Below are 25,143 nucleotides of genomic sequence, written 5' to 3'. Positions count from 1 at the left end.
TCGCAAGTGAGAGAAACACAGGCTGGGGTTGCGGATCGCAAGAGCTAAGAAACGCACAAAGAATGGAAACTATGGATGCTGATGCGATGGGTAAGTTTTTTTTTTTTTAAGGGACAAAATCATGAGCTTATCAAATAAAGATGAAATAATAATTGTAGCAACGGCCAAAAAGCAAGGTGGCTTTCTAGGGTTGTTATGGCATAAAACACAAGCTTTGGAACAGGGGACTCTGTCCCTTTTTCGATAACAATTACTTTCCTGCGCACAGATTCTAATTATGTATTCGTAGTGTGATTGATTTAGGTTTGTGTTCCCCCATTACACATAAAATGTTTTTGTTCACCATTTGCTCTTCCTCATAGTGGGTAGTGCAGTGAATCTAATTGAATGACCGAGTGGATGCTTGTTAATATTCGTAACCCTTTCATGGGCAGCCCTGGGCTTCGAAAAACCTAACCTCCTTAAAGGGGCCTCAGTTTTCTCGCTTGTCAGAGGGGGCTAACAATGGGATGCCTCTTAAAAGAGTGTCCCCAAAACGCTGAAGCACAGCCCAGCCCAGCCCAGAGGAAGCGCTCCCTGGGCTGCAGCTTTTGTGAGACGCACCTCGCTGTCGGGTACTCACGGGGCCAGCGCGACCCACTCGTATCTTAGCCCCGTTTTCGTCTTCGCATTCGTGCGCTGCTTGAAACTGGCAAGCCATTTTTGCTGGGGCCCTCAAAAGCTAAAGCCCCGGTGTCTGGAGCTGCGCTGAGCGCCTCGTCCTGTGGGCTGCAACGGGACTTGTTTCCCAAGCTCGGGAGTGGGGCCCTGACCAGGGAGGAAGTGTCCGCTTTAAGAGCTCCTGGCGGGGAGGAAGGGGGCTCCCGCGCCGGGGCGAGTGAGTGGGTGGGCGGGCGTGCGGGGGGCGGTCCGCTCCTCCTGCGTCACAAGGGGCCCCATTTTCGCACCTTCCCTGACGTCAAACCTGCATCAGGGCTGCAACGCCACGTTGCCCGTGGATGCCTGCGTGAGCCCAGTCGTGACTCGGAGCCCGCGTCTTGCGAGACGCGCTCCCGCCTCGCTGCTTCTCACTCCCGGCATGACTGGCCGGGGGCTCGGGTTTCTGGCTCCGCGGCGCTCTGGACGGCTCGGCGGTCCAGACGCCGCCTCGGAACCGGAATAAGCAGGACGAGCACCGAGCCCGCTCTTCGGTCTCCACAGCGATCCGGAAGGAATCCGGGCAGCCTCCGCGGAGGTGAGTGCCGCGGCGGGGGCGGGCCAGGGCGGCGCGCGGCCCGGGCGACGCCCGCGGGCGGAGCCTGCTAGCCCGGCGCCTCGGGCGCCTTCTTCTTCCCGGGGGACGCGTGGACCGCTCGCCGGGCTCCTGCACCCGCTTCCCGCACCCGCTTCGCAGGTCTTCGTCTTTCCCTCACCCCGAGTCCTTTCTGCCCCTACTGTGTGAGAGGGACCGGCGTCTCCGGGCCGGATCGCGGTGGCTCGGGAGGGGAGGAGGTGGGGACCCTGGGTCGGAGGGGCCCGCGGACGAGGCCTCGGGTCGGGGCCGGGCCTGGGAGGAGGCGGCTCGTGGAGGTCGGATTTAGGGCTCTGTCCCCGCGGAGACTTGCTTGGGCACCTGTGGGGCGGGGATCGCAGCCACCTGTCTGCGCACCCCCCTTGCCCCGTGCCCTTCGTTGCGTCGTCCCCCCCACCCTACCCCGCTCCGCGACCCCAGACTTAGGCCTCGGCCGGCCGTTGGAGATTGGACTTTATCTTGGAAAGGTGCGATTTTTGTGTGCCTGATCGGTTTTGCTTCCGTCGTGCAACAGTTGTGTAATCTGGGCGGGCTTCGCCATCCTCAGGAGTGGCTCCTAAAGAGGCCCCTGGCAGCCCCACGATCACTGGACGCGAAGCTTCTCGGTGGCTCGGGGTGGAAATGCAGAACGCGGTTCTGGTTCTTAAGGACTAAAATGCGCCCCCCCACCCCATTGTCGTATCTTTGTTATTATTTTTATAGTAATTATATACTACGGGGCTGGGAGGGGAGGAACGCAGGAAGCCGTAGCCATCTCACCCTCAAGCGGGAATCCACGGGCAGTCTGAGGTGTATCTGCCGCTGCTTCTCTCTAGTGAGTCCACAAACATGTATACGTGGGATGCCTAGGTAGGGTATTGCTTTTCTGCTTTTTTCGCTTCGCACGTCGAGGAGTTTTTCTGTATCATTTGAGGCTGGGCAGAAACTCGTTGCAGGTTTGATAACCTATCGCTTCAGTGGTCAGTGTGCATTGGCTAGAAAAAAAGCTGAATTCAGGGTAACAAGCGGTTGCTACTAACTGTTGTTTGCTCTGCTTAATCATCTGCACTGTTTGTTCAGACTGCAGTTTGCCACCCATTAGTGAATTGTGAGATTAATTTAGTAAATCATAACTAGCGTTTTCTTAAAAAAAAAAATGAAATTAGATAGCAGAGAAAATACCAGAACGCATTATTGCATGTAGTGAGGGTATTGTTTCGTGGAATTTTGTTTTAAGTGCACATGGGTGCCTGTGTGTGTGTGCTGGAGTGTAATATACAAGGCATTGTTTCCTGCGTTTTCCGCTAAATAAATTTGAAGTCACTAATTCAAGGTACTGTCAGCATTCCGAAAAAGGAGCATTGATTCAATCAAATTAAATATCAGTTTTACTTTTTTCCTTTGGAATAGTGACATTGTTTATTGCAGCAAATGAGGTTCCTAATTGTTTGTTTTCACCTAATAGGAAAACAATCGACTGACATTTCTAAACATAAAGTGAGAAGATGTTTTATGGAAATGGAGGAGTTCAGATTGCCTTTGGGTCAAATGCTAGCTAGCTATATACCTCCGTTTCCTAATTTGTGAAATGGAAATTATTATGGCATCCGCGGTATCGGGCTGCCTGTTATTTAGATGATGCCTATGAAGCTGTTGACAGGGTGCCTGGGTCAGATTAAATACTAAATATTAGCTGTTACTATTTTATTGAGACTGAAGAAAAGTGTCACAGATAGCGCTGCTCATCAGAGGAAAGACAGCACAGTGTGAATTAAAAGGAAAAAAAAAAAAAACCCAGAAAGTTAAAAATTAGCTAACAGGTGTTACACGATGGAACTTACACTGATTTATGAGGGTTTTGTTTTTATATCATTTGGCTATTGTTTTGCGATTGCTTTCCAATTGTTTTCCTACTTTATTTGGACAGATAATTTAGATTGTCTTATTCAAAAAACCAGATACCCTTCTATTGCTTTATTTTCTATTAACTTGACGTCTCTTTTGTCAGGCAATTGAAAAATATTTCCCCCGAGGATTCTAGATTTTGTTAGATCTTATTATAATGCCATAGTCGGCTTGAGAAACACGCACTACAACTACAAAATCAATTCAACAATAATTTTATTAGTGTTTATCTTTGCGCCTGCCACAGGTCTCAGATGGGGAAGAAATATTCCTTACCAAAAACCCAAAACACAAAATACAACTTCATTTCAATTTTGAGACAGTTATGTTAAAGTCATCTTGGGCAGTTCGGAGATCTCTGTTTACTGCCTCAGATGAGTTTATGCCGTACTGAATGCTACATTAAGCCAGTGAAATTAGAGGGTAAACACTGACATTTTAAAAACAGTATTGTTATTTTTATGAAAAATAAATGGGGTGTCTTAGACTCAGAAAAAAGGCTTTTGTTACAAAAGTGCTTAACTGGGTGTGACGACTATAAAAGGTTGCGCAGAAAATCTTAACATGAATTATAATTCTGTTCTCAGATTTGAAAATGCCTTCAGATTTTTCATCTGCTTCAGGTGAATGAAAATAGAGACTCATTTGAGGGTTTATCGTGACTTGGTTTATGAAAAAAACGACTTTGAGCTCTCCTAGCCTGTCCACCAAAAAGCCGCAAACAAACAAAATAAAAAACCCAAATGAGACAAAAAAAAAACCCAACTTGACTTTATATCAAACAAATATATATTTATTTTTAAGTTAAATAAAATATTAAGGTTGATTGTATATATATTTTTAAAATCACCTCATTGATTGAAAAGTTAACTCACGGGTGACAGGTTCTTGTCAGATCAGACTGCTTTAATCTTACACTGATAAAATGAAATATGATACAATCACTAAATATTCTATATTAGAATTATGTGAATATATAATGGCATATCAAGGTGCTCATCATATATGGTTGGTGAGAGGTTGTTTATAAAATGGAATACACAGGACCAACCTTTTTTTTTTTTTGTAAAAATGTGTTTAGAACAAATAATAATACAAGTGCTAATGGTGGATGGTGGGATTATGGCTGATTTTACTTCTCTTTATTTTTAAATTTTTGTAACTCTGAGTATGTTTTGCTTTTGTAATAAAAATAAAGATTTTTTTTTAAAAGAAAATTTAGATGTGTGTTTCTTTCTAATTTTCAAGCGTAATTGAGACCATGCTTTAGGATACTGATTCTTTGAACCTGAATATTTGGGAATGAACTGATTCCCCAGTATTCTAGGAAATGGTGCTGAATAGTTTAACAGTGATATTCCTTACCCATGGACGGTAAGGAATTTTTGAGTAGGAGACAAGCCTTATTCCAGAATTTTCCTAAAGTAATCTTTGAGTATCTCTCTGTCCAAAATAATTTTACCTGAAAATACTCTCTAAATTTTTTAGTGTGCTTTTGAATCCTTTGGTGTCTAAACTCTGTCTGCCTTTCTTGTTTTTTTGCCCCTTAAATTCTCAAATTAAATCTTAGATTCATCTGAACTCGTTAGCTTATTATCTCCAAATGGCCTTGTGCTTTCTTGCTTTTGTGCTTTTTGCTTACTTGTTGCTTGGAATCTTTTTCTGACTTTCATATAAGCAAATCCTATGCATTGTCCAATATATGGTTAAAAAACTGTATCTGCTGCGACAGCCGTGGCCACGCCAGCAACACGCGAACTTTGCAGTTGAACCCATTTGCACTTATTTTTGGTCAGGCATTTCTCAGACGCCACTCTGTGCTTGTGCATTCATTCCCCAATTCCATTTTAAACTTCCTAAGGGCAAGAAAGCTTGTTTTATATTTGTGTCTGTGTCTCAAGTCTTCTAGTGTAGAATTGTGCATAGGATAGGTGCTTAATAGTTTATTCTTCAATGATACAGTGGTGTCACTGGCACTTTTTTCTCCTTCCTTCCTTCCTTCCTTCCTTCCTTCCTTCCTTCCTTCCTTCCTTCCTTCCTTCCTTCCTCCCTCTCCCTCCCTCCCTCTCTCTCTCTCTCTCTCTCTTTCTTTCTTTCTTTCTTTCTTTCTTTCTTTCTTTCTTTCTTTCTTTCTTTCTTTCTTTCTTTCTTTCTTTCTTTCTTTCTTTCTTTCTTTCTTTCTTTCACAGGCACAGTGGACAGTGAGAGAGAGAGACAGAGAGAAAGGTCTTCCTTTTCCATTGGTTTACCCCCCAATGGCCGCTGCGGCCGGCGCGCTGTGGCCAGCGCACCACGCTGATCCGAAGGCAGGAGCCAGGTGCTTCTCCTGGTCTCCCACGCGGGTGCAGGGGCCCAAGCACTTGGGCCATCCTCCACTGCACTCCCGGGCCACAGCAGGGAGCTGGACTGGAAGAGAGGCAACCAAGACAGAATCTGGTGCCCCAACCGGGGCTAGAACCCGGGGTGCCGGCGTTGCAGGCGGAGGATTAGCCTTTTAAACGACGGCACCGGCTGTCACTGGCACTTTTGAGACTAAATGGTGCAAACATTTTTAACCAGTGATCCTGGGTAAGGGTCAACAGTGCAGAGGAATAAAAACGTGTTAGTTCCGTGTAATTGTTCATTGGTATAGATAAATGCTAAAGAATTGACATTGTTTTCCATTGAAACTAACGTTGTAGCTGAGAATTGATTGGTTAGTTTAGGACCCAAACATGTATTGCTTGTGAAAATGTCTCATGAAACTCATTTTGTGTTTGAGAACAATTTTTTTGTTCTTTTTGGTTTTGTTGAAGATTTATTTATTTGTTTGAAAGAATTACAGAGAGAAGGGAGAGAGAGAGAAAGAGAGATCTCACATTCACTGATTTACTTCCCAGAGAGCTGCAACAGCCAGGGCTGAGCCTGTTGAAGCCAGCAGCCAGAAGCTTCATACAGGTCTCCCACGCTGGTAGCCAGGGCCGAAACACTTGGGCCATCTGCTGCTGCTTTCCCAGACTATTAGCAAGGAGCTGGATCAAAGTGGAGCAGCTGGGACGCAAACTGGTGTCCATAGGGGATGCTGCTGTCGCAGGCTTGACCTGCCATGCCACAACACAGGCTCCAGAATTTTTGTTCTTAACCTTACCACAGGTACAGTTGTACTTTCTAGTCTATTACGGTTGTTACTCCTGGAGCCCAGAGATAGATGTGTTTGATGGTGGGTTAGATAGGCTGTCAGTCACTCTGGGGGCACCTTAGGAGGTCAGGTTGTGAGATTCAGTGAATCATAGTATATAAAGTGTTTTCTGTTCAAAAGTTAACACTTTCTTCTGTTACTGGAGACAGAATTATGTCACTTTACAAACTAAAATATGATTTTGGGGTCCTTATTTTTTGTCAGTGGTAGACACAGGATTTATCTTTATTTAAAAAATTGCTTTATTTTAATTTGCAGATGTTTACCAAGACTAAATATAGCTGATGAAATACCTGCCCTTTATTGCTGAAGGTAATTAATTTGTTGCTATATAAGAATGCCAGGTTTTAGTAGAATTCAGAGTGTGTACTCACATAAAAAGATCACATAAAAAGTAACATAATTCCCATACCTTAAAGAAATGATCCCCTTAGTTAGAAGGAATTCTATTAGTTTATAAAAATTGATGACTTACGTTATTGGATCTACCTACAATCGCCTTGGAACATTTTAAACATGATAATATGGAATGTCGTCAACAAGATGGCTTACCGGAGGAGCCTGGCTTGCTCTCCTCCCGAACACAGGATCGAAGCAAAGCAAAGCAAAAACAGGTATTTCACTGGAGTGTGTGGGGAAGAGTGCGACTGTGCAGTTGTAGATGTGGCAGAGATACTGTGGAGCCTGGAGATACATGATTGCCTTGTAAGGAAGGGAACTAAACACACAATCTACCATCTCATCTCTTGAGATCAACTCTGAACTAGAATGGACCTTGTGTGGAGGGGAAGCAGTAAGCAGGAGGCCCCCAGCAGTCCCCGCTCATGCCACAGATGGCTGAAGCATTTGCTGCTAGAGAAACCTGCAGCTCGTGGGGCCCGAGCTCAATTTGGGGAGGTGCTGGGTTACTACACTGTAAGTTAACTGAGAGAAAGAGCGCAGCCTGTGGGGTATTCTCCCCCATCTAGACTACTGCTGGCCAGCTCCAGATCGAGACCTCACCCGTCCAAGGTCTTGTAAAGTAGCCAGGCAGTGGCTCACAGCTTTGGGGTCGACCTAGACCTGCCAACCAGTCAGGTGGCCCTGCCCACCATCTTATTTCTCTGGGAAGCAAGCACTGCCTTAAGTGACTTGGCTTGCTGAGGCTCTGAGAAGCACATAGGTGGCCTTGCCCAGCCACACTCAGCCCTGGGAACAACTGGAAGAGGTTGGCCCCTGAAGGTCCCATGAAGTCATTTGTGCAGCCCCAGACAGTGACTGGCATCTTCTCTAGACCCACTGGTGCAGCTTGGCTCCTGTGTGGCCCTCGGACACTGACAGGTACCATGCCCCCTACTGGGCACACTGCGTCACACCTGCCTGAACCCTCTGGAACAACTCCACTCCCTCTTGACTGCTGGAAACTGCTGGGTGCATCACACCCACAGTTAAGCCTGCTGTGCCCAGAGCCACCAGCAGCCCCACACGATGCCCAAGAGAGCTGCATCCCAGCCAGTGGTGCATTCTCCAAAGCCCTACAGCCTGGGCTGCTGAAATATCCACAGACACTGATGTGGTTTACGACTGAAAAAGCTACACTAAGGCACCTACCTAGAACCAAAGCCAACACAGCCTTCCTAACTGATCTCATCTTTTGCTGTGAAAGCCACCTCAGAATTGGTAGAGGTGACCAAGGCACTAGAAGCACAAATATCAATTTAGGGATATAAGTGTGAAACAACAAAGTAACATGGTGCCTCCAAAAGAACACAATAACTTTAGCAATGAATCCCAGACAAAAGGAAATTGAAAAGTTGCCTGATAGAATTTAAAATGGTGACTTCAAGGAAACTCAGTACATTACAAAAGAATGCAGACAGACAATTCATCAAAATGAGGAAGACAATTCATGATCTGAATGAAAAATTTGACAGAGATAAGACATCATAAAGAAGAGCCAAACAGGAATCTTGGAATGAACGAACTCAGCACATGAAGTAAAAAAATATCGAGTTGAGAGCTTCAACAACAGACTGGATACATCAGAAGAAAAGATTTCTGAAGTTGAAGATGGGTCTTTTGAAATAGCCTGGTGCTATGATTTGTCCCTCTCAAGCTCGAGAGTTTGATCTCCAAAGTTACATGATAATGACTTAAAAAGTGGAAACAATCCAATTATGTATTTAGAAATGGAGCCTTGGAAAATGATTGTATTTAGGTAAAGCCAATAGCATAAAGCCCCCATGGTTGAATCTTGGTTGCTTAATAAGAGGAGGGATGCAGACCCGCTATCTAGATGGAGCTACTTACAGATGCTGTGTACTGCTATGTGCTTCCTTGGGGCTGCCAGCAAGGAGGCTGTCTAACATGAAGTGATGTAGCCAAAGGGATACCTCACAAGAGTCTGTGCCATACTGTTTGGATTCTCAGCCTGCAAAACTGTAAGCTATGTGAACTTCCTTTCTTTACAAGGTTAGCTTGCCTTCTGTGTTTTGTTATAGTGACAAAAAGTTGACTAATTCATCCAAAAAAATTCTCTTCAAGGCATATTTTAGGCAAACTGTCAAAAGTATGACAAAATTCTGAAAACATCAAGAGGTAAGCATCAAGAGGTAATTTATCATTTGTGAGAGAATCTGTGTTAGACTAGTAACAGATTTATCAGCTGAAACCTTATAAGCCAGGAGAGAATGGGATGAAATATAGTCATAGTTCTATAGAACAAACTTTGCCAACCAAGAATGCTATACCTGAAAAGCTATCCTTCAGAAATGAAGTAAAATAGAAAGTCTTTCAAAGACAGGCAAAAACTGAAGGAGTTCACCACTAAACCCAACAAGACATGCTTTTAAGGGAGTCCTACACTAGAAGCAAAAGAAGGTTAACTACCATTATGGAAACATGATGTTTTACTAGTAAGGAACTCACTAATAGAGCAGATACATAAAAGACAAAGAGAATCAAATTTTATCAATACAGAAAACCACCAACTACATGGTAAAAAACAACAAGGCAAAAACTGAAGGATATATAAATCAATCAAAAATTAATGAAATGATAGGAGTATGACTTTTTCTTTTTTAAAGATTTATTTATTTGAAAGAGTTATAGAGAGGGAGGGAGAGACACACAGAGAGATCTTCTATCTGCTTGTTCACTCCCCAGATGGTTACAATGTCAAGGGCTGGCCAGGCCAAACCCAGTACCCAGGAGGTTCTTCAGGGTCTCCCAGGTGGGTGTCAGGGTTGTCCAAGCATTTGGGCCATCTTCTGCGGCTTTTCTCAGGCCATTAACAGGAAACTGGATCAGAAGTGGAGCAGCTGGGATTTGAATTGACACCCATATGAAATGCAGATGTTGCAGGTTGGTGGCTTTATCTGCTGCACCACAGTGCTGGACCCAAGAGTATGTCTTTACTTATTGATAATAACCCTGGAAATAGATGGGTTATATTTTCCAGAATTAAAAGATATAGATCAGATGAATGGGTAAAGAAGCAAGACATAGTGGCTGGTGCTGTGGCGTAGTGAGTAAAGCCACTGCCTGCAGTGCCTGTCCCATATGGGCACCGGTTTGAGACCCTGCTGCTTCACTTCCAATCCAACTCTGCTGTGGCCTGGGAAAGCACTGGAAGATGGCCCAGGTCTTTGGGACCCTGCACCCACATGAGAGACCTGGAAAAAGCTCCTGCCTTCGGATTAGTGCAGCTCTGGCCATTGTGGCCATCTGGGTAGGGAACCAGTGGATAAAAGACCTCTCTCTCTCTCTCTCTTTCCTCTTTCTCTGTGTAGCTTGACTTTCAATAAATCTTAAAAAAAAAAAAAAAGAAAGAAACAAACAAGACCTAGCAATATGCTGCCTTTTAGAAACTCACTTCACCAGTAAAGACACATTCCTGACACTGAAGGGGTGGGAGAAGTATACCAAGTGACTAGAAACCAGAAGCTAGCAGTGGTGATTATATATCAGATAAAATTTTTATCAGATAAAATAAACTTTAAGTCAAAAACTGTGAAAAGAAACAAAGAAGTTGTTATATAACATAAGGGGCTCAATCCAAAAAAAAAAAGGAAACAACAAATTTAAGAAATTATTTACTCATAAAATTATTTACTTATTTGAGAGACAGATAGAGGGAAGAGAGAGAGCTCCCATCTACTGCTTCACTCCCCAAATGCTTATAGTGGTCAAGGCTGGGCCAGGTTGAAGCCAAGAACTTAATTTAGTTCTGTGTGGGTGGCAGGAATCCTACTGAGCCATCACTGTTACCTTTCAGAGTTCTGTATTAGCAGGAAGTTGGAGTAAGGAACTGGAGCTGGGTGCTCTGATGTGGGATATGGGTGTCTTAACTGCTAGGCTAAATGTACACCCCAACTAATACATATATACATATGCACACATCCAATGCTGGTGCAACCAATAATTATGCAAAACATCCATTGTTAGATCTAAAAGGAGAGTTGTCCTCTACTATAATCATAGGGGGGACTTCAAAACTCCACTTTCTTCTGTGTGACCAGCATTACCCTACCAAAGCCAGAGGGAAACACAGCATAAACCTCAACCGATCAACCAACAAAAAACAAACACAAAACTATAGACCAAAGTCTCTGACAAATATAGATGCAAAAATTCTCAATAAAATACTAACAAATTTAATTCAACAGCACTTCAAAAAGATTGTACACCACCATCAAGTGGTATTAATTCCAGGAATACAAAGATGTTTCAACATATACAAGTTAATTAATGCAATATGTCACATCAACAAAATGAAAGATAAAAAACATATTATCATCTCAGTGGATACAATTTGATTTTATTTGATAAAATTCAGTATCTCTTAATGACAAAAACTCTGAAAAAAGGATTACCTCAGTATAGTAAGGAGTATATATGCAAAATCCACAGCCAACATCTACTGAAGAGGGAAGAACTTAAGTCATTTTCTCTAAGATCAGGAGCAAGACAAAGTTGTCTACTTTCGACCACTCTTACTTAATATAGTATTGGAAGTTTTAGCCAGAGCAACAAGGCAAGAGAAGATAATGAGGACCATGTAAATGAAAAGGGGGAGATCAAACTATGCTTGTTTATAGATGACATGATTCTTTATGTATAGAAAAATCTACAGATCTCTCTCCCTCCCTCTCTTTCTCTCTCCCTCCCTCTCTCTGTCTCTCTCTCTCTCTCTCATGCACACACACGCACACACACACACATTAGAATTGGTAAATGAATACACTGAGGTTGCAGGACAAGATCAACATGCAAAAATCAGTGGTTCCTTTATACACCAATGACAAAATCACTGAGAAAGACATCAAGAAGCAACCCCAGTCACAACAGAAAATACCTACATGTAAATTTTACCTAGGAATTTTATGATTTGAACCATGAAAAGTGACATAGCATTACTGAAAGAAATTGAGAAAACACACGCACATGCACATGCACACACACACACAATGGATATCTGTGTTCGTAGATTGGAAAAATTAATTTTGTTAAAATGCCCATACTATCCAGACACATGTAGATTCATTACATTTCCTATCAAAATGCCATAAAATAGAAAAAAGAAACTCTTCATTTGTATGGAACCTCAGAAGACCCCTAAGTAGCCAGAACAATCCTGAACCAAATGACCAAAGCTGGAGTCATTGCAATACCTGACTTTGAAACCTATATAAAACTATAGTAACCAAAACAGCATGACATTGGCATGAAAACAGCGCACAGATAAATGGAACAGAGTAGAGAACTCATCTGTTTACAGCCAACTGATTTCTACAAAGGCTTCAAGAACTTTGGAGAAATGGTGCTGGGTATTCCATATGCAGATGAAATTAGTTCTGTTTCTCAACACATACCAAAATCAACTCAGAATGGCTCAGACTTAAATGTAAGACCTAAAACTGTAAAGCTATGAGAAGAAAACATAGGGAAAGCAGCTCAGAACATTGCTATAGGTAAATTTTTTGTTGTTGGATATGACTTCAGAACTCAGGCAGTGAAAACAAAACTTGGGGTGGGCATGTGGCCTGCTGGCTAATGTGCCCATGTCCCACACTGGAGCAACTGGGTTCAATTCTTTGTTTCAGATACTGATTCTAGCTTCCTGCTACTGCACACCCTGATTGACAGCAGTGATTATGCTCTGGTAATTCAGCTTCTGCCATCCACATAGGAGACCTGGTTCCTGGCTTTAGCCCAGCCCATCCCTCTGGGGAGTGAACCAGAGGATGGGAGTGCATGCTCTCTCTTTTGGCTTCCTCTCAGATAAATAAATATTAATTTTTTAAAAAACCAAAACTGACAAATGAGATTACATCAAACAAAAACTTTCTGCACAGTAAAGGAGACAACCAACTGTAGCAACCCTCAGAATAAGGGAAAATATTTGCAAACTGTTCATCTGACAAACGATAAATAAGGATAAATAAGGAACTCAACAACTCATCAGGAAAAAGCCAAGTAATTTGATTTTAAAATGGGCAAATGGGGGCCGGTGTTGTGGTACACTGGGTAAGCCACTGCCTGTGATGCTGGCATCCAGTATTGCAGCATTGGCTTGAGTCCCAGCTGCTCACATCTCATCCAGTGCTACCTGCCACCACTCATGTGGGAGATCCAGATGGATTTCGTAGCTCCTGGATTCGGCTTGGCCTAATTATTTGGGGAGTGAGCCAGCAGATGAAAGATCTCTTTCTCTGTTTCTCTCTTTCTGTCACTCTGCCTTTCAAATAAATAAATAAATAAATAGTTTTTTTTTTAATTGAGGAAATGACCGGAGTAGATATTTTCCAAAAGAGGATATCCAAAATAGTAACAAATATATGAAAACATGCTTAACTACAAATCATTAGGAAAGTACAAGTCAAAAACAGTATATCATCTCACCCTGGTTAGAATGACTGTTATCAAATAGGTAACAGTATCCACATGCAGAAGAATGATCTTAGACCCTTATCTCCTACCATGTACAAAAATCAACTCAAAAAGATTACAAGCTGAGATGTGAGACCTGAAACTTTGAAGCTATTAGAACAAAATATAGGGAAAATGATTTAGGACATTGGAATCAGCAAGCATTGTCTAGATCAGACTCCAAAAGCACAGGAAATAAAAGCTAAGATAGACAAATGGGATTTCATCAAACCAAAGAGCTTTACACAGCAAAGGGGAAACAGTAGAGTGAAGAGACAACCTATAGAATGGGAGAAAATATTTGCAAGCTGCACATCTGACAAGAGCTTAATATCTAGGATATGTAAGGAACTCAACTCAGTAACAGTTAATAGTACAATTAAAAATGGGCAGTAACCATGAGAGTTTCTCAGGCATGGAAAGCCAAGACACTGTGGCAAAAAAAAATGACCTAAATGAAAGATCTTTGTGAGTGAGATCCCAGCGGAAAGAATGGGCCATCAAAGAAGGAGGTACCTTTCTCTGAAGGGAAGAGAGAACTTCGATTTTGATTATGGCCTTGTCTAAATAAGTTCGGAGTTTGTGAACTCAAAAACCTTCCATAGCCTTGGCAGCTCATGACAAGAGCCTTGGGTGATTACTGACGTCATAAATAAGAGTGTCAGTTGTTAAATCAACAATGGGGCCGGTGCCACAGCTCACTAGTCTAATCCTGGCTAATCCTCCGCCTTGCGGCGCCAGCACACTGGGTTCTAGTCCCAGTCGGGGCGCCGGTTTCTGTCCTGGTTGCCCATCTTCCAGGCCAGCCCTCTGCTGTGGCCAGGGAGTGCAGTGGAGGATGGCCCAAGTCCTTGGGCCCTGCACCCCATGGGAGACCAGGATAAGTACCTGGCTCCTGCCATCGGATCAGCGCGGTGCGCCAGCTGCAGCGGCCATTGGAGGGTGAACCAACGGCAAAGGAAGACCTTTCTCTCTGTCTCTCTCACTGTCCACTCTGCCTGTCAAAAAATAAATAAATAAATAAATCAACAACGGGAGTCACTGTGCACTTATTCCCCACGTAGGATCTCTGTCCTTAATGTGTTGTACTATGAGAATTAACGATATAACTATACTCAAACAGTACTTTATACTTTGTGTGTCTGTGTGAGTGCAAACTGTTAAAATCTTTACTTAGTATATACTAAGTTGATCTTCTGTATATAAAGATAATTAAAAATGAATCTTAGTGAAGAATGGGATGAGAGAGGGAGTAGGAGATGGGATGGTTTGCAGATGGGAGGCAAGTTATGGGGGGGGGAAAACCGCTACAATCCCAAGGTTGTCATTTCAAAATTTATATTTATAAAATAAAAGTTTTAAAAAAAGTGAAAAAGAAGAAAGAAAAAAATGGGCAGTAGATCATGGACATTTCTCAAAGGAAGATATATAAATTGTCAACTGGTACAGAAAAAATGCTCCTTATCAGTAAGTAATCATCAGGGGAATGCAAATCAAAACCACAGTGAGATATCACCTCACTCCAGGAAGATTGACTTTTATCAAAAGACAAAAGATAAATGTTGGTGAAAATGTGGAGAAAAGAGAACCCATTTACACTGTTGGTGGAAATGCAAATTAGTACAGCCATTGTGGAAAATAATATGGAGGTTCCTCAAAAAAATAAAAATAGGACTATCATATGATCCAGCAATCCCACTCCTGGGTTTATGTCCAAGGGAAGTGAAATATTTCTGTTGAAGAGACATCTGCATACCCATGATTGTTGTAGCACTTTCCACAGCAGCCAAGAAATGGAAACAACCAAAGTGTCCATTCACTGATGAATGGATAAAGAACATGTAGTACATATACCTAGTGGAATACTATTCAGACATGCAAAGATGAAACATTGTTTGCAACAACGTGGATAGAAATGGAAGTCATCTTGTTATATGAAATAAACCAACCACAGAAAGACAAACTATCACATGACCTCCTCATATAATGGTGGCTACCAGAGGCTGGGGAGGGAAGTGGAGACAGAGATGGTTGATTGACGGATTCTAGGTTGTAGCTAGATAGGAGTATGAAATTCTGGGGTTCTGTTGCAAATAGGGTGACTATAGATAATGTACTGTCTACTTCTCTATTTTAAAAAAATGGAACACAGGGTTTTGGATGCTTTCACTGTAAAGAAACATGAAATGCCTGAAGTGATAAATAGATTTGCTGTGATTTGCTACCACGCAAGGTGTACATGTAATGAAACATCATATAGTACCACATAAATATCCACAATTTAAAAAAGTGGGGGTAATAACATAAAAAGGAAACAATAGCAAATGGCAGTGAGGGTGGGGAGAAAGGTTATAAACTGGTGGTGGGAATTTAAAATCAAACAGTTTTTATGGAAAATACTATGGAAGTTCCTCAAAAAACCCAACATAGAACTATCATGTGGCCTAGCAGTCCCGTTACTGAAAATATAAAGTTACTTCAAAAAGTTTGTGGGGAAGCTTGCATGGTGCTGCGGGTTAAGCTACCTCTTGTGACATTTTCATTCCCTAACGGAGCACTGGTTCTGTGTCCTGGCTGCTCCACTTCTGATCTAGTTCCCTGCTAATGGACCTGGGAAGGCAGTGAAACTCTGCCACCCATGTGGGAGACCCTGCTAGAGTTCCCCACCCCCAAGCATTGTGGCCATTTGGAGAGTGAACCAACGGGTGAAAGTTATCTCACTCTCTCTCTGTCTCTCTGTCTCTTTGTCTCTTCCAATCTGTCACTCTGCCTTTCAAATATATTTTAAAAATTTTGTGGAAAAAATGGAGTTAAAATTATGGGTTTATTTTGGTGCTTTTTCCCCCTGAATATGTAGAAAATGTGTATTATGAAAAAATTCTGTTTTGAACCAAAGTGAGCACACACTTTTAATTCAATTTTGCATGATTCTTCCGGGAGTTTCCTTGATTGTCTAAAAGAATTGAAATCAGCATGCTGAAGAGCCACTTGCACTCAGATGTTTATTATAGCATTGTTCAAAAGAGCTAATATATGGGCTCAACCTAGGTGTTCAATGACAGACAAGTGGGTAAAGAAAATGTGGTATACATACACAATAGAACATTATTCAGCTGTTAAAAAGACAATGGAGTTTCTTTTTTTAAGATGTTTTATTTATATGAAAGGTCGAGTTAGAGAGAGAGAGAGAGAAAGAGAGAGAGAGAGAATCTTCTGTCTGCTGGTTCACTCCCCAAATGGCTGCAACAGCCAGGGCTAGACCAGACCAAAGCCAGGAATCCCATCTGGGTCTCCCATGTGGGTGACAGGCCATGCACTTGGGCCATCCTCTGTTGCTTTTCCAGGCACATTAGCAGGGAGCTGGATCAGAAGTGGAGCATCCAGGACTTGAACTGTTGCCTACATGGGATGCCGGAGCCACTGGCAGTGACTTAAACCACTGCACCACGATGCTGGCCCCCAAAATGTAGTTCTGTCATTTACAGCAACATGGATGGAACTGAAGGACATTATGTTAAGTGAGATAAATTTGTCATGCACAGAAAAATAACACATGTTCTCACTTATATGGAAAGGCTAATAGAAGTAAAAAATAGAATCATGGTTACTAGGGCCTGTGAAATACATGGAGTGGCGGGATGAAGAGAGGATGGTTAGCAGGTGAGAGTTTGCCGTTGGGTAGGAGGGTGAGAGAGAGAGCTTTGATGTGCTGGTTCTCTCCCCAAATGTCTGCAACAGCTAGAGCTTGACCAAGCTGAAGCCACAAGCCTGAAACTCAATTTGGATTTACCACATGGGTGGCCCAGATCCAAATAACTGACCCATGATCTGCTACCTCCCAGGGCATGCATTGGCAGGAAACGATTGGAAGTAGCTGGTCCTTGAATCAGGCACTCCTATATGGGATGCAGGCATCCAGAGCAGTGTCCTTTTTTTTTTTTTTTTTTAAGATTTATTTATTTATTTGAAAGTCAGAATTAGAGAGAGAGAGAGAGAGAGAGAGAGATCTTCTGTCTGCTGGTTCACTTCCCAGATGGCCAGAGCTGTGCTGGTCTGAAGCCAGGAGCCAGGAGTTTCTTCTGGGTCTCCCACATGGGTGCAAGGGGCCAAGGACTTGGGCCATTTTCTGCTGCTTTCCCAGACCATAGCAGAGAGCTGGATTGGAAGTAGAGCAGCCAGGACTTGAACCGGCACTCATATGGGAATGCCGGCACTGCAGGCGGTGGATTTACCCACTATGCTACAGCGCTGGCACCCAAAGCAGTGTCTTAATGGCTGTGCCAAACAGCTGCCCCAGAAATAACATAGTATTCTAGGAGGTACAGTAGGACAACCATGATTGACAGCAATTATTTGAATATTTCTAAACAACTAGGAGAGAGGATTTTGAATGTTGCTGATAAAAACAAATGAAAAATATATGAGAAATAGCAGTTACCCCGATTTGGTCATTACATATTATGTACATTTACTGAAATGTCACACTATACCCCATAAATATATACATTTATTATGTGTCAATTAAAAGTATGCATAATATGGGGCATCCACTTGGCACAGTGGATAAGTTGCTGTTTGGGGTGCCTACATCATATGTTGGAGTGCTTGGTATAAGTCCCAGTCCTGCTCCCTATTCAAGCTTCTTGCTAATGTGTATCCTGGGAGGCAGCAGGTAATGGCTCAAGTTCTTGAGACCTTGTCAACTCCATGAATTCCAGATTCCTGGCTTTGGTCTGGCCTAGTAAGCATTGTTGTGGGCATTTGGAAAATGAAATCAGTGGAGGAAGCTCTCTTTCTGTGTTTCTCTGTTTTGCTGATTTTCAAACAACCAAAAATATTTATGTGCCTGGGCCTCCCTCAACCCACCCAAGGGTATTTTGATTGATTGGTAAATTTTGGCTGGGGTTCTGGTGTGTGAGTTTTTTAAAATGACAGCAAACATTTCTGACTCACTGACTCGTCATTGTGGCACTAGAGATAGTGGAATGGCTGGTGAAAATGAGACAGGGATAAATGGCCATAAGGGCTAAAATTTAAAAGACATTTGAAGTATTTAGTTTTGTGTGTGTACGATCAGACTCATACTTTAATTTTGACTTCGTTTTATTTTTTTTAAAGATTTATTTATTTATTTGAAAGGCAGAGATACAGAGCGAGAAGGGGAGAGAAAGAGAGAGAGAGACTGAGCTTCCACATGCTGGATTACTTCCTAAACGGCCCAAACAGCTGGGGCTGGGCCACACTGAAGCCAGGAGCCGGGAGCTTCTTTTGGGTCTCCCACATGGGTACAGAGTCCCAAAAACTTGGGCCATCTTTCTGTTTTTCCCAGGTACAGTAGTTGGGAGCTGGATTAGAAGTGGAGCAGCTGGGACTCAAACCAATACCCATGTGGGCTGCTGGCTCTGCAGGCAGAGGCTTAACCTCTGTGCCACGGTGCTGGCTCTCATTTTGGCTTTCATTTGTTGACTGTTTTAATTACATTTTCAGTGAGTCACTAAAATGTTTGATATGTTATGACTTTCAAATTTAGGTTAAAGCTCAAGGGTTCTCTTAGTTTAAACATTACCTTATCTACATGTTCAACTTAAACTAAGAAGCTTTGTTTTGTTTTGTTGCTTTAGGTTAATAGAGGAAGTAAATTAATGGAAAAAAGACACAATTTTTAAATAAGTAATTTCTTATGTGCTCTTTGTTTCAGAAGTTGCTTCAGTTGATTTATTTTCCCCATAAATGTGAAGTCAGAAAATCAAAGATCCTGAATAAAAAGTTAATAGGTGAGTAAACACTATGATGGCATTTTGAGTTAATGAAGCTTTTATAGTCTCATCTAATTGGTCTTAAGGCTATAGTTTCATTCGTGAGTTTAACTTTTTTCATTGCAGAATAATCTTTTTATTCAGAAGTACTTATAAGCACATCATAGATTCTGTTAAAAATGTTGTAACATAAGAATGTTTAATTTGAATAAAAATTGGACAAAATTATTTGTAATTTCTATTTTCAGTTTAAAAAACCCCGCATTCTTTACTTAAAATAACCATAACTGTACATACATTGTGTCAGCTCATAAATTGATGGTGCATCCAAATACCTAGGGAACTTAAAAAATTCTGAATCCTGGGCTCTAGCTCAGCTCTACTAACTCAGATTTTTGGGAAGTGATTTTGGTATTCAGCCTGTTTTGGAAACTGGTGTTGTACATAATGTTGAGGCACTTTTGTTTTAGGGGAGTGGAGCCTAGGTAACTATTTGTAGGAATCTCAAAGCTCCAGTAAGAAATAATTTCTCATATTTGTTTGCATTATATACTTCTCAAGAGGAAAATGGCTTGTGTTTCAGAATCTAAATTAGTTGTTTTGATTTTTAGCAAATTTTTTTTAAAATCTGCCTCTCTGTGAGTTAATCAGAACATGCCATGTGGTATCTTTACTCTCCTGACAGAGAATTAGTCGTTATTATAAATGACATGGAGAGTTCAAATAATCTGGGGTTTTATATAGAAACATGGTGGTAAAATTAATTAATAGACTCCATTGGAGTATGGTAAATATACTATAGTAATATTTTAGAAGTAGTAATTTGTACAAATTGAGTATTATTTGTTACTGAATCAATTCCTAATTCTTAATTATGAGTTGTGAGAAAATCGATAAGAAATTTAAGCATCTGGCCTTCAGTTTTTGGCAACGAACTGCTCTTTCGGAAGCTGAGTCATTTCATCTCTATTTGGGATTTGCTGATCGACTCAGTAGCTCATGGCTATTTTATGGTTTCCTAATTAGTTTAGAAATAAGAGTGAGTAGGACTCAGGAGTACATTTTTGCTTTCCAATATTTATCAAAGCCATCTTTCTCACGTCCATAAGGAATCCTTGTCATTTTGGCCATTTTTCTTCTTTTGGCAGTTTGAGTATTCACGGACTTTGACTATTCAAGATGCAGCGGAAGCAAGGCTATTGCAGCTACTGCCGAGTGCAGTACACTAACCTGGAACAGGTGAGCACTTCCTCTTGCGTGATAATGCCGCAAAGGACCTTAACCGTGCCTCTCTGTTCTTTGACATTTTATTGAATCCATTTATTGAACAGATATTTCGGTATATTAGTTGGCAGAGGCTATTTAAGATTCTAGGGATGTGAACATGAACAAAACCATGTTTCTTTTTCCTTTTATTTTTTGACAGGCAGAGTTAGACAGAGAGAGAGAGACAGACAGAGAGAAAGGTCTTCCTTTTCCATTGATTTACCCCCCAAATGGCCGCTACGGCCAGCGCGCTGCACCAATCCGAAGCCAGGAGCTTTGGATTATTATTATGATTATTGTTATGTTCACAAAGTGATACAGCTATTACCACTGTCTAATTTCAGAACATTTCCATCTCCTTAAAAGGGAATCTTGATCCCGTTAAGCATGAAGTCTCCCTATTCCTTTCTATCCCAGACGCTGGCCACCATGAATCTACTTTCTGACTCTGTAGACCCTGAATATTTCACATAAATGGAATCATATCCTATTTGACTGTGTCTGGCTTCTTTGATTTAGTATAATATTGTCAAGGTTCATCCATGTTTCAGCATGTATTACCATTGTCTTCCTTTTTATGGATGAATAATATTTCATTGAATGATATACCACATTTTGCTTATTCATTCAACAGTTGATGGGGGTTTGGGTTGTTTTTACATTTTTGCTGTTATGAAAAATTCCTCTATGGACATTTGTGTGTAAGTTATCTTGTGGACATGTGTTTTCAGTTCTGTTGAGTTTATATGTTGGAGTGGAATTAGTGTCAGTATTGCTCTGTGTTTAATTCTTCTGAGGAGCTGCCTCACTGTTTTTCAAAGTAACTATTATTTTATGTTTCCAACAGCACTGTGTGAGGATTCCCATTTCTCTGCATCCTTTCCAGAACTTCCTATTATCTAATGAGTTATTGTTTAGCAGCTATGACGTAGCATCTCATTGTAGCTTTGATTTGTAGTTCCTGAATTATTAATGGCATTATCTTTCCATGTGCTTATTGGCCATGTGTATATCTCCTTTAGAGGAATACCTGTACAGATCTTTGCCCATTTTTAAACTGAGTTTCTTCTTTTTATTGTTGAATTGTAAGTATTTATATATTCTGAATACTATACCTTTATCAAAGATATGATTTGCAAATACTTTCTTCCCTTCAATGGGTAGTCTTTCCACTTTATTGATAGTATGTTTTGATGTACAAAAGTTTTAAATTTTGCTATAAGTATACATATATGTTTATATATGTGTGTATATGTACATATATATGTTTTTTTCCTTTTGTTGCTTGTGTTGGTGTCAGAAGGGTCTGCTAATCCAAGGATGTGAAGATTTATGTCTGTGTTTTCCTATAAGAGTTTTATAGTTGCTTTTACATTTATGTCTTTGATCCATTTCGTGTTAGTTTTTGTAAATGGTATGGGATAGGGGTCCAGTTTTATTTTTTGCATGTGATATTCAGTAGTCCAGCACCAATTTTTTTTTTTTAAATTCATCTATGGACATTTGTGTGTAAGTTATCTTGTGGACATGTGTTTTCAGTTCTGTTGAGTTTATATGTTGGAGTGGAATTAGTGTCAATATTGCTTTGTGTTTAATTCTTCTGAGGAGCTGTCCTTTCTTCTTGAATTGTCTTGACATTCCTATTGAAAATTAATTGACCATAAATGTAAGAGTTTATTTCTCTACTTTCAATTCTATTCATCTATACATCTGTCTTAATGCCAGTTTTGAGTCTGTAGATTTATACTAAGTTTTCAACTTAGGAAGTTTGAGTTCTTCAGCTTTGTTTCTCTTTTTCAAGACTGTTTTGGCTATTCTGGATCCCTTGTGTTTTCAGATGAATTTTAGTATAATCTTATCAATTGCTGCAGAAGGGAAGCTGTGATGAATCTGTAGACAAATTTGGAGAATATATACCTTACTAACAGATCTTCCTATTCATTAACAGGGAATATATATTTCCATTTATGTAGAACTCAATTCTTTAAAATCTTCCAACAGTATTTTATAGTTTTCAATATATAAGTCTTAGACATTTTTTGTAAAATTTATTCCTAAATATTTTACTCTTTTTGGTACTATTGTAAATGGATTGTTTTCTTAAATTCATCTTTGATTGTTTGTTGCTAGTGTACAATAGATTTTTAAAATATCGGTCCCATATCATTTTGCTGAACTTGTTTATTAGCTCTAATAGTTTCTTTGTAGATTCCTTAAGATTTTTGTATACCTAAGATCATGTCATATTCAAACAGTTTTACTTTTACATTCTGGATACCTTTATTTCTTTTTCTTTCCTAATCACCTTTGCTACAACTTCTAGTGTCATCAGTGATGAGAATACAAGTAGTAAGAATAGACATCTTTGTCTTATTCTTGAATTTAGGGAGAAAACTTTCTTTTACTAATAACTATATTGGTTGTGAATTTTCAACACATGACATTATAGGGTTGAAGAAGTAACTTTCTATTCTTAGTTTCTTGAGTGTTTAGTTACAAAAGGATACAGGCTTTTTGTCAAATGCCTTTCTCTATTAGATACTTATGTGTTCTTTTCCTTGTCTATTAATGCTAGTATATTGCTGTATTGGTTAGCTCAGGTTGCCATAATAAAAGACCATGGACTAGGCTTAATCAGTAGAAACTTACTTGTCATAATTCTGAAGGCACTATGAAGTTGGAGCTCAAGATGCCAACTGGTTCAGTACCTGATGAAGGCCCTCTTTCTGGCTTGTGGATGATTACCTCCTCATTATGTCCTCACTTGATGGAGGGAGGGAAATCTCATCCTTTTTCTTGTAAGGCCACCAATCCTAACAGGACTTTTATGACTTCCATTAATCTTTTACCTTTTAACATTTATTCATTTATTTGAGAGACATAGGAAGGGAGAGAGAGAGTGAGAGAGAGAGAGAGAAACTACCATCTATTGGTTTACCCCTTAAATGGCTGTAGCAGCTGGGGCCAAAGTCAGTATCCAGGATTGCAGTCCAGGTCTCCACCTGGGTGACAGGGCCGTCACCACTGTCTCCTAGTGTATGCATTAGCAGGAAGCTGAAGTCAGGAGCCAGAGCCGGAGCTGAATATCAAACCAAGGCATTTGATATGGGAGATGAGCATATTAACCAACATCTTCCTGTTAAGCTAAATGCCCACCCCAGGGGCTGGTGTTCTGGTGTAATAATGCTGGCATCCCATATGGGTACCAGTTCCTGTTCTGGCTGCCCCGCTTGCAATCCAGCTCCCTGCTCTTGGCCTAGGAAAAGCATCAGAAGATAGCCCATGTGTTTGGGCCTTGTTTCAGCCTAGTCCAGTGCTGTCCGTTGAAGTCACCTGGGAAATGAACCAGTGGATGGAAGACCTCTCTTTCTGTCTCTCCCTCTCTCTTTCTTTTTTTTTTTTTTCTGTAAGATTTGATTTATTTATTTGAGAGTTAGAGTTACAGACAGAGAGAGGGAGAGACAGAGAGAAAGGCCTTCCATCTGCTGGTTCACTCTCCAGTTGGCTGCAACGGCTGGAGCTGGGCCAATCTGAAGCCAGAAGCTAGGAGACAGGAGCCTCCTCTGGGTCTCCCGCACAGATGAAGGGGCCCACATGTTTGGCCATCTTCTACTGCTTTTCCAGGCTGTAGTAGAGAGCTGGATTGGAAGAGGAGCAGTCAGGACTAGAACCGGCTCCTATATGGGATGCCAGCGCTGCAGGTGGAGGCTTAACCCACTATGCCACAGCGCCGGTCCTGTCTAACTCTTCAAATAAATTAATATTCTTTGAAAATGCCCACCCCAGCTTCATGTAATCTTAATTGCCTCCTAAAGCCCTATCTCCATGTATAGTCACATTAGGGGTTAGAACCTCAACATATGAATTTTGAGGGTATACAGTTTCAGTCTATAGCAATTACATTGAATTTTTGGATGTTAAACTAATATTGCACTCCTGGGATAAGTCTCATTTGGTCATGGTGCATAATCCTTTTATATGGTGTGGATTCAGTTTGCTAATATTTTTATTCAGTTTATTTTTGCCTGAAATTCTTAAGGAATATTGGTTTCTTGTTTTATTTTCTTGTCTGGTTTTGGTATCAGGGTAATTTCAACTTCATAGAATGGATTATGAGGGATGTAAATGGAGTTAATTTCTAAAGACCTTGCATTATTTATGAAAAAGTTGAAAATAACAAGTAATTTTATTTTATTTTTAAAGATTATTTATTTGGGAGAGAAAGAGAAAGAAAGTGTCTTCCATATACTGGTTCTCACTCCCTCAGTGGCTGCAACATTAATAAGTAATTTTAGACATTGATAGGTCAGAAAATCTTGATGTAATCTGTTACCTCTAAAGAATATGAAAAAAATTCTGTAACTACCAAGCTGATTAAAAAGGAAATATGGTATACTAAAACAGAGTTCATAGGGCAAGAAAGAAGAAAAAAATGGGATATTATATAGGAAATAATAATAAAAGCAGATTTAAGAAGAAAAATATTTTTTAAAAAAGATTTTATTTATTTGAAATAGAGAAAGGAGAGGCAGAGAGAGAGAGAGAGAGGTCTTCCATCCGCTGGTTTACTCCCCAATTGGCCGTAACGGCCGGAGCTGCGCTGATCCGAAGCAGGAGCCAGGAGCTTCTTCCAGGTCTCCCAAGTGGGTGCAGGGGCCCAAGGACTAGGGCCATCTTCTACTGCTTTCCCAGGCCATAACAGAGAGCTGGATCGGAAGAGGAGCAGCCGGGACTCGAACCGGCGCCTATATGGGATGCTGGCACTTCAGGCCAGGGTGTTAACCCACTGTGCCACAGTGCTGGCCCTAGATAAAAAAGATTTAAATCTAAGATCAGTGGACATGGGCTTAATGCTTGAA

At 41.1% G+C, this 25,143-nt stretch overlaps 1 protein-coding gene across 4 annotated transcripts in view; it reads left to right on the top strand.

Moving 5' to 3' along the window:
* The first annotated feature begins 945 nt into the window (after window positions 1-945).
* Window positions 946-25,143, top strand: part of ZDBF2 (zinc finger DBF-type containing 2) — a 43,009-nt gene continuing 18,811 nt past the window's right edge. The window contains exons 1-3 of one of the 4 annotated variants that reach the window (XM_008259033.5): window positions 946-1,234; window positions 18,961-19,036; window positions 20,167-20,257. In XM_008259033.5, coding sequence (XP_008257255.1) covers window positions 20,198-20,257 — 60 coding nt within the window. In that variant the 5' untranslated portion in view covers window positions 946-1,234; window positions 18,961-19,036; window positions 20,167-20,197. Of the gene's footprint in view, window positions 1,235-1,266; window positions 1,394-18,960; window positions 19,037-20,166; window positions 20,258-25,143 lie in introns of those variants that run through there. The other 3 variants (XM_008259036.5, XM_008259038.5, XM_051849219.3) reach the window with 3 other exon arrangements.

The sequence above is a fragment of the Oryctolagus cuniculus genome, chromosome 3 (genome assembly GCF_051225735.1).
Source record: "Oryctolagus cuniculus isolate XC-2025 breed Fujian yellow rabbit chromosome 3, ASM5122573v1, whole genome shotgun sequence".
In the NCBI taxonomy this organism is placed as follows: domain Eukaryota; kingdom Metazoa; phylum Chordata; class Mammalia; order Lagomorpha; family Leporidae; genus Oryctolagus; species Oryctolagus cuniculus.
This window is presented reverse-complemented; position numbering and strand designations above follow the sequence as displayed.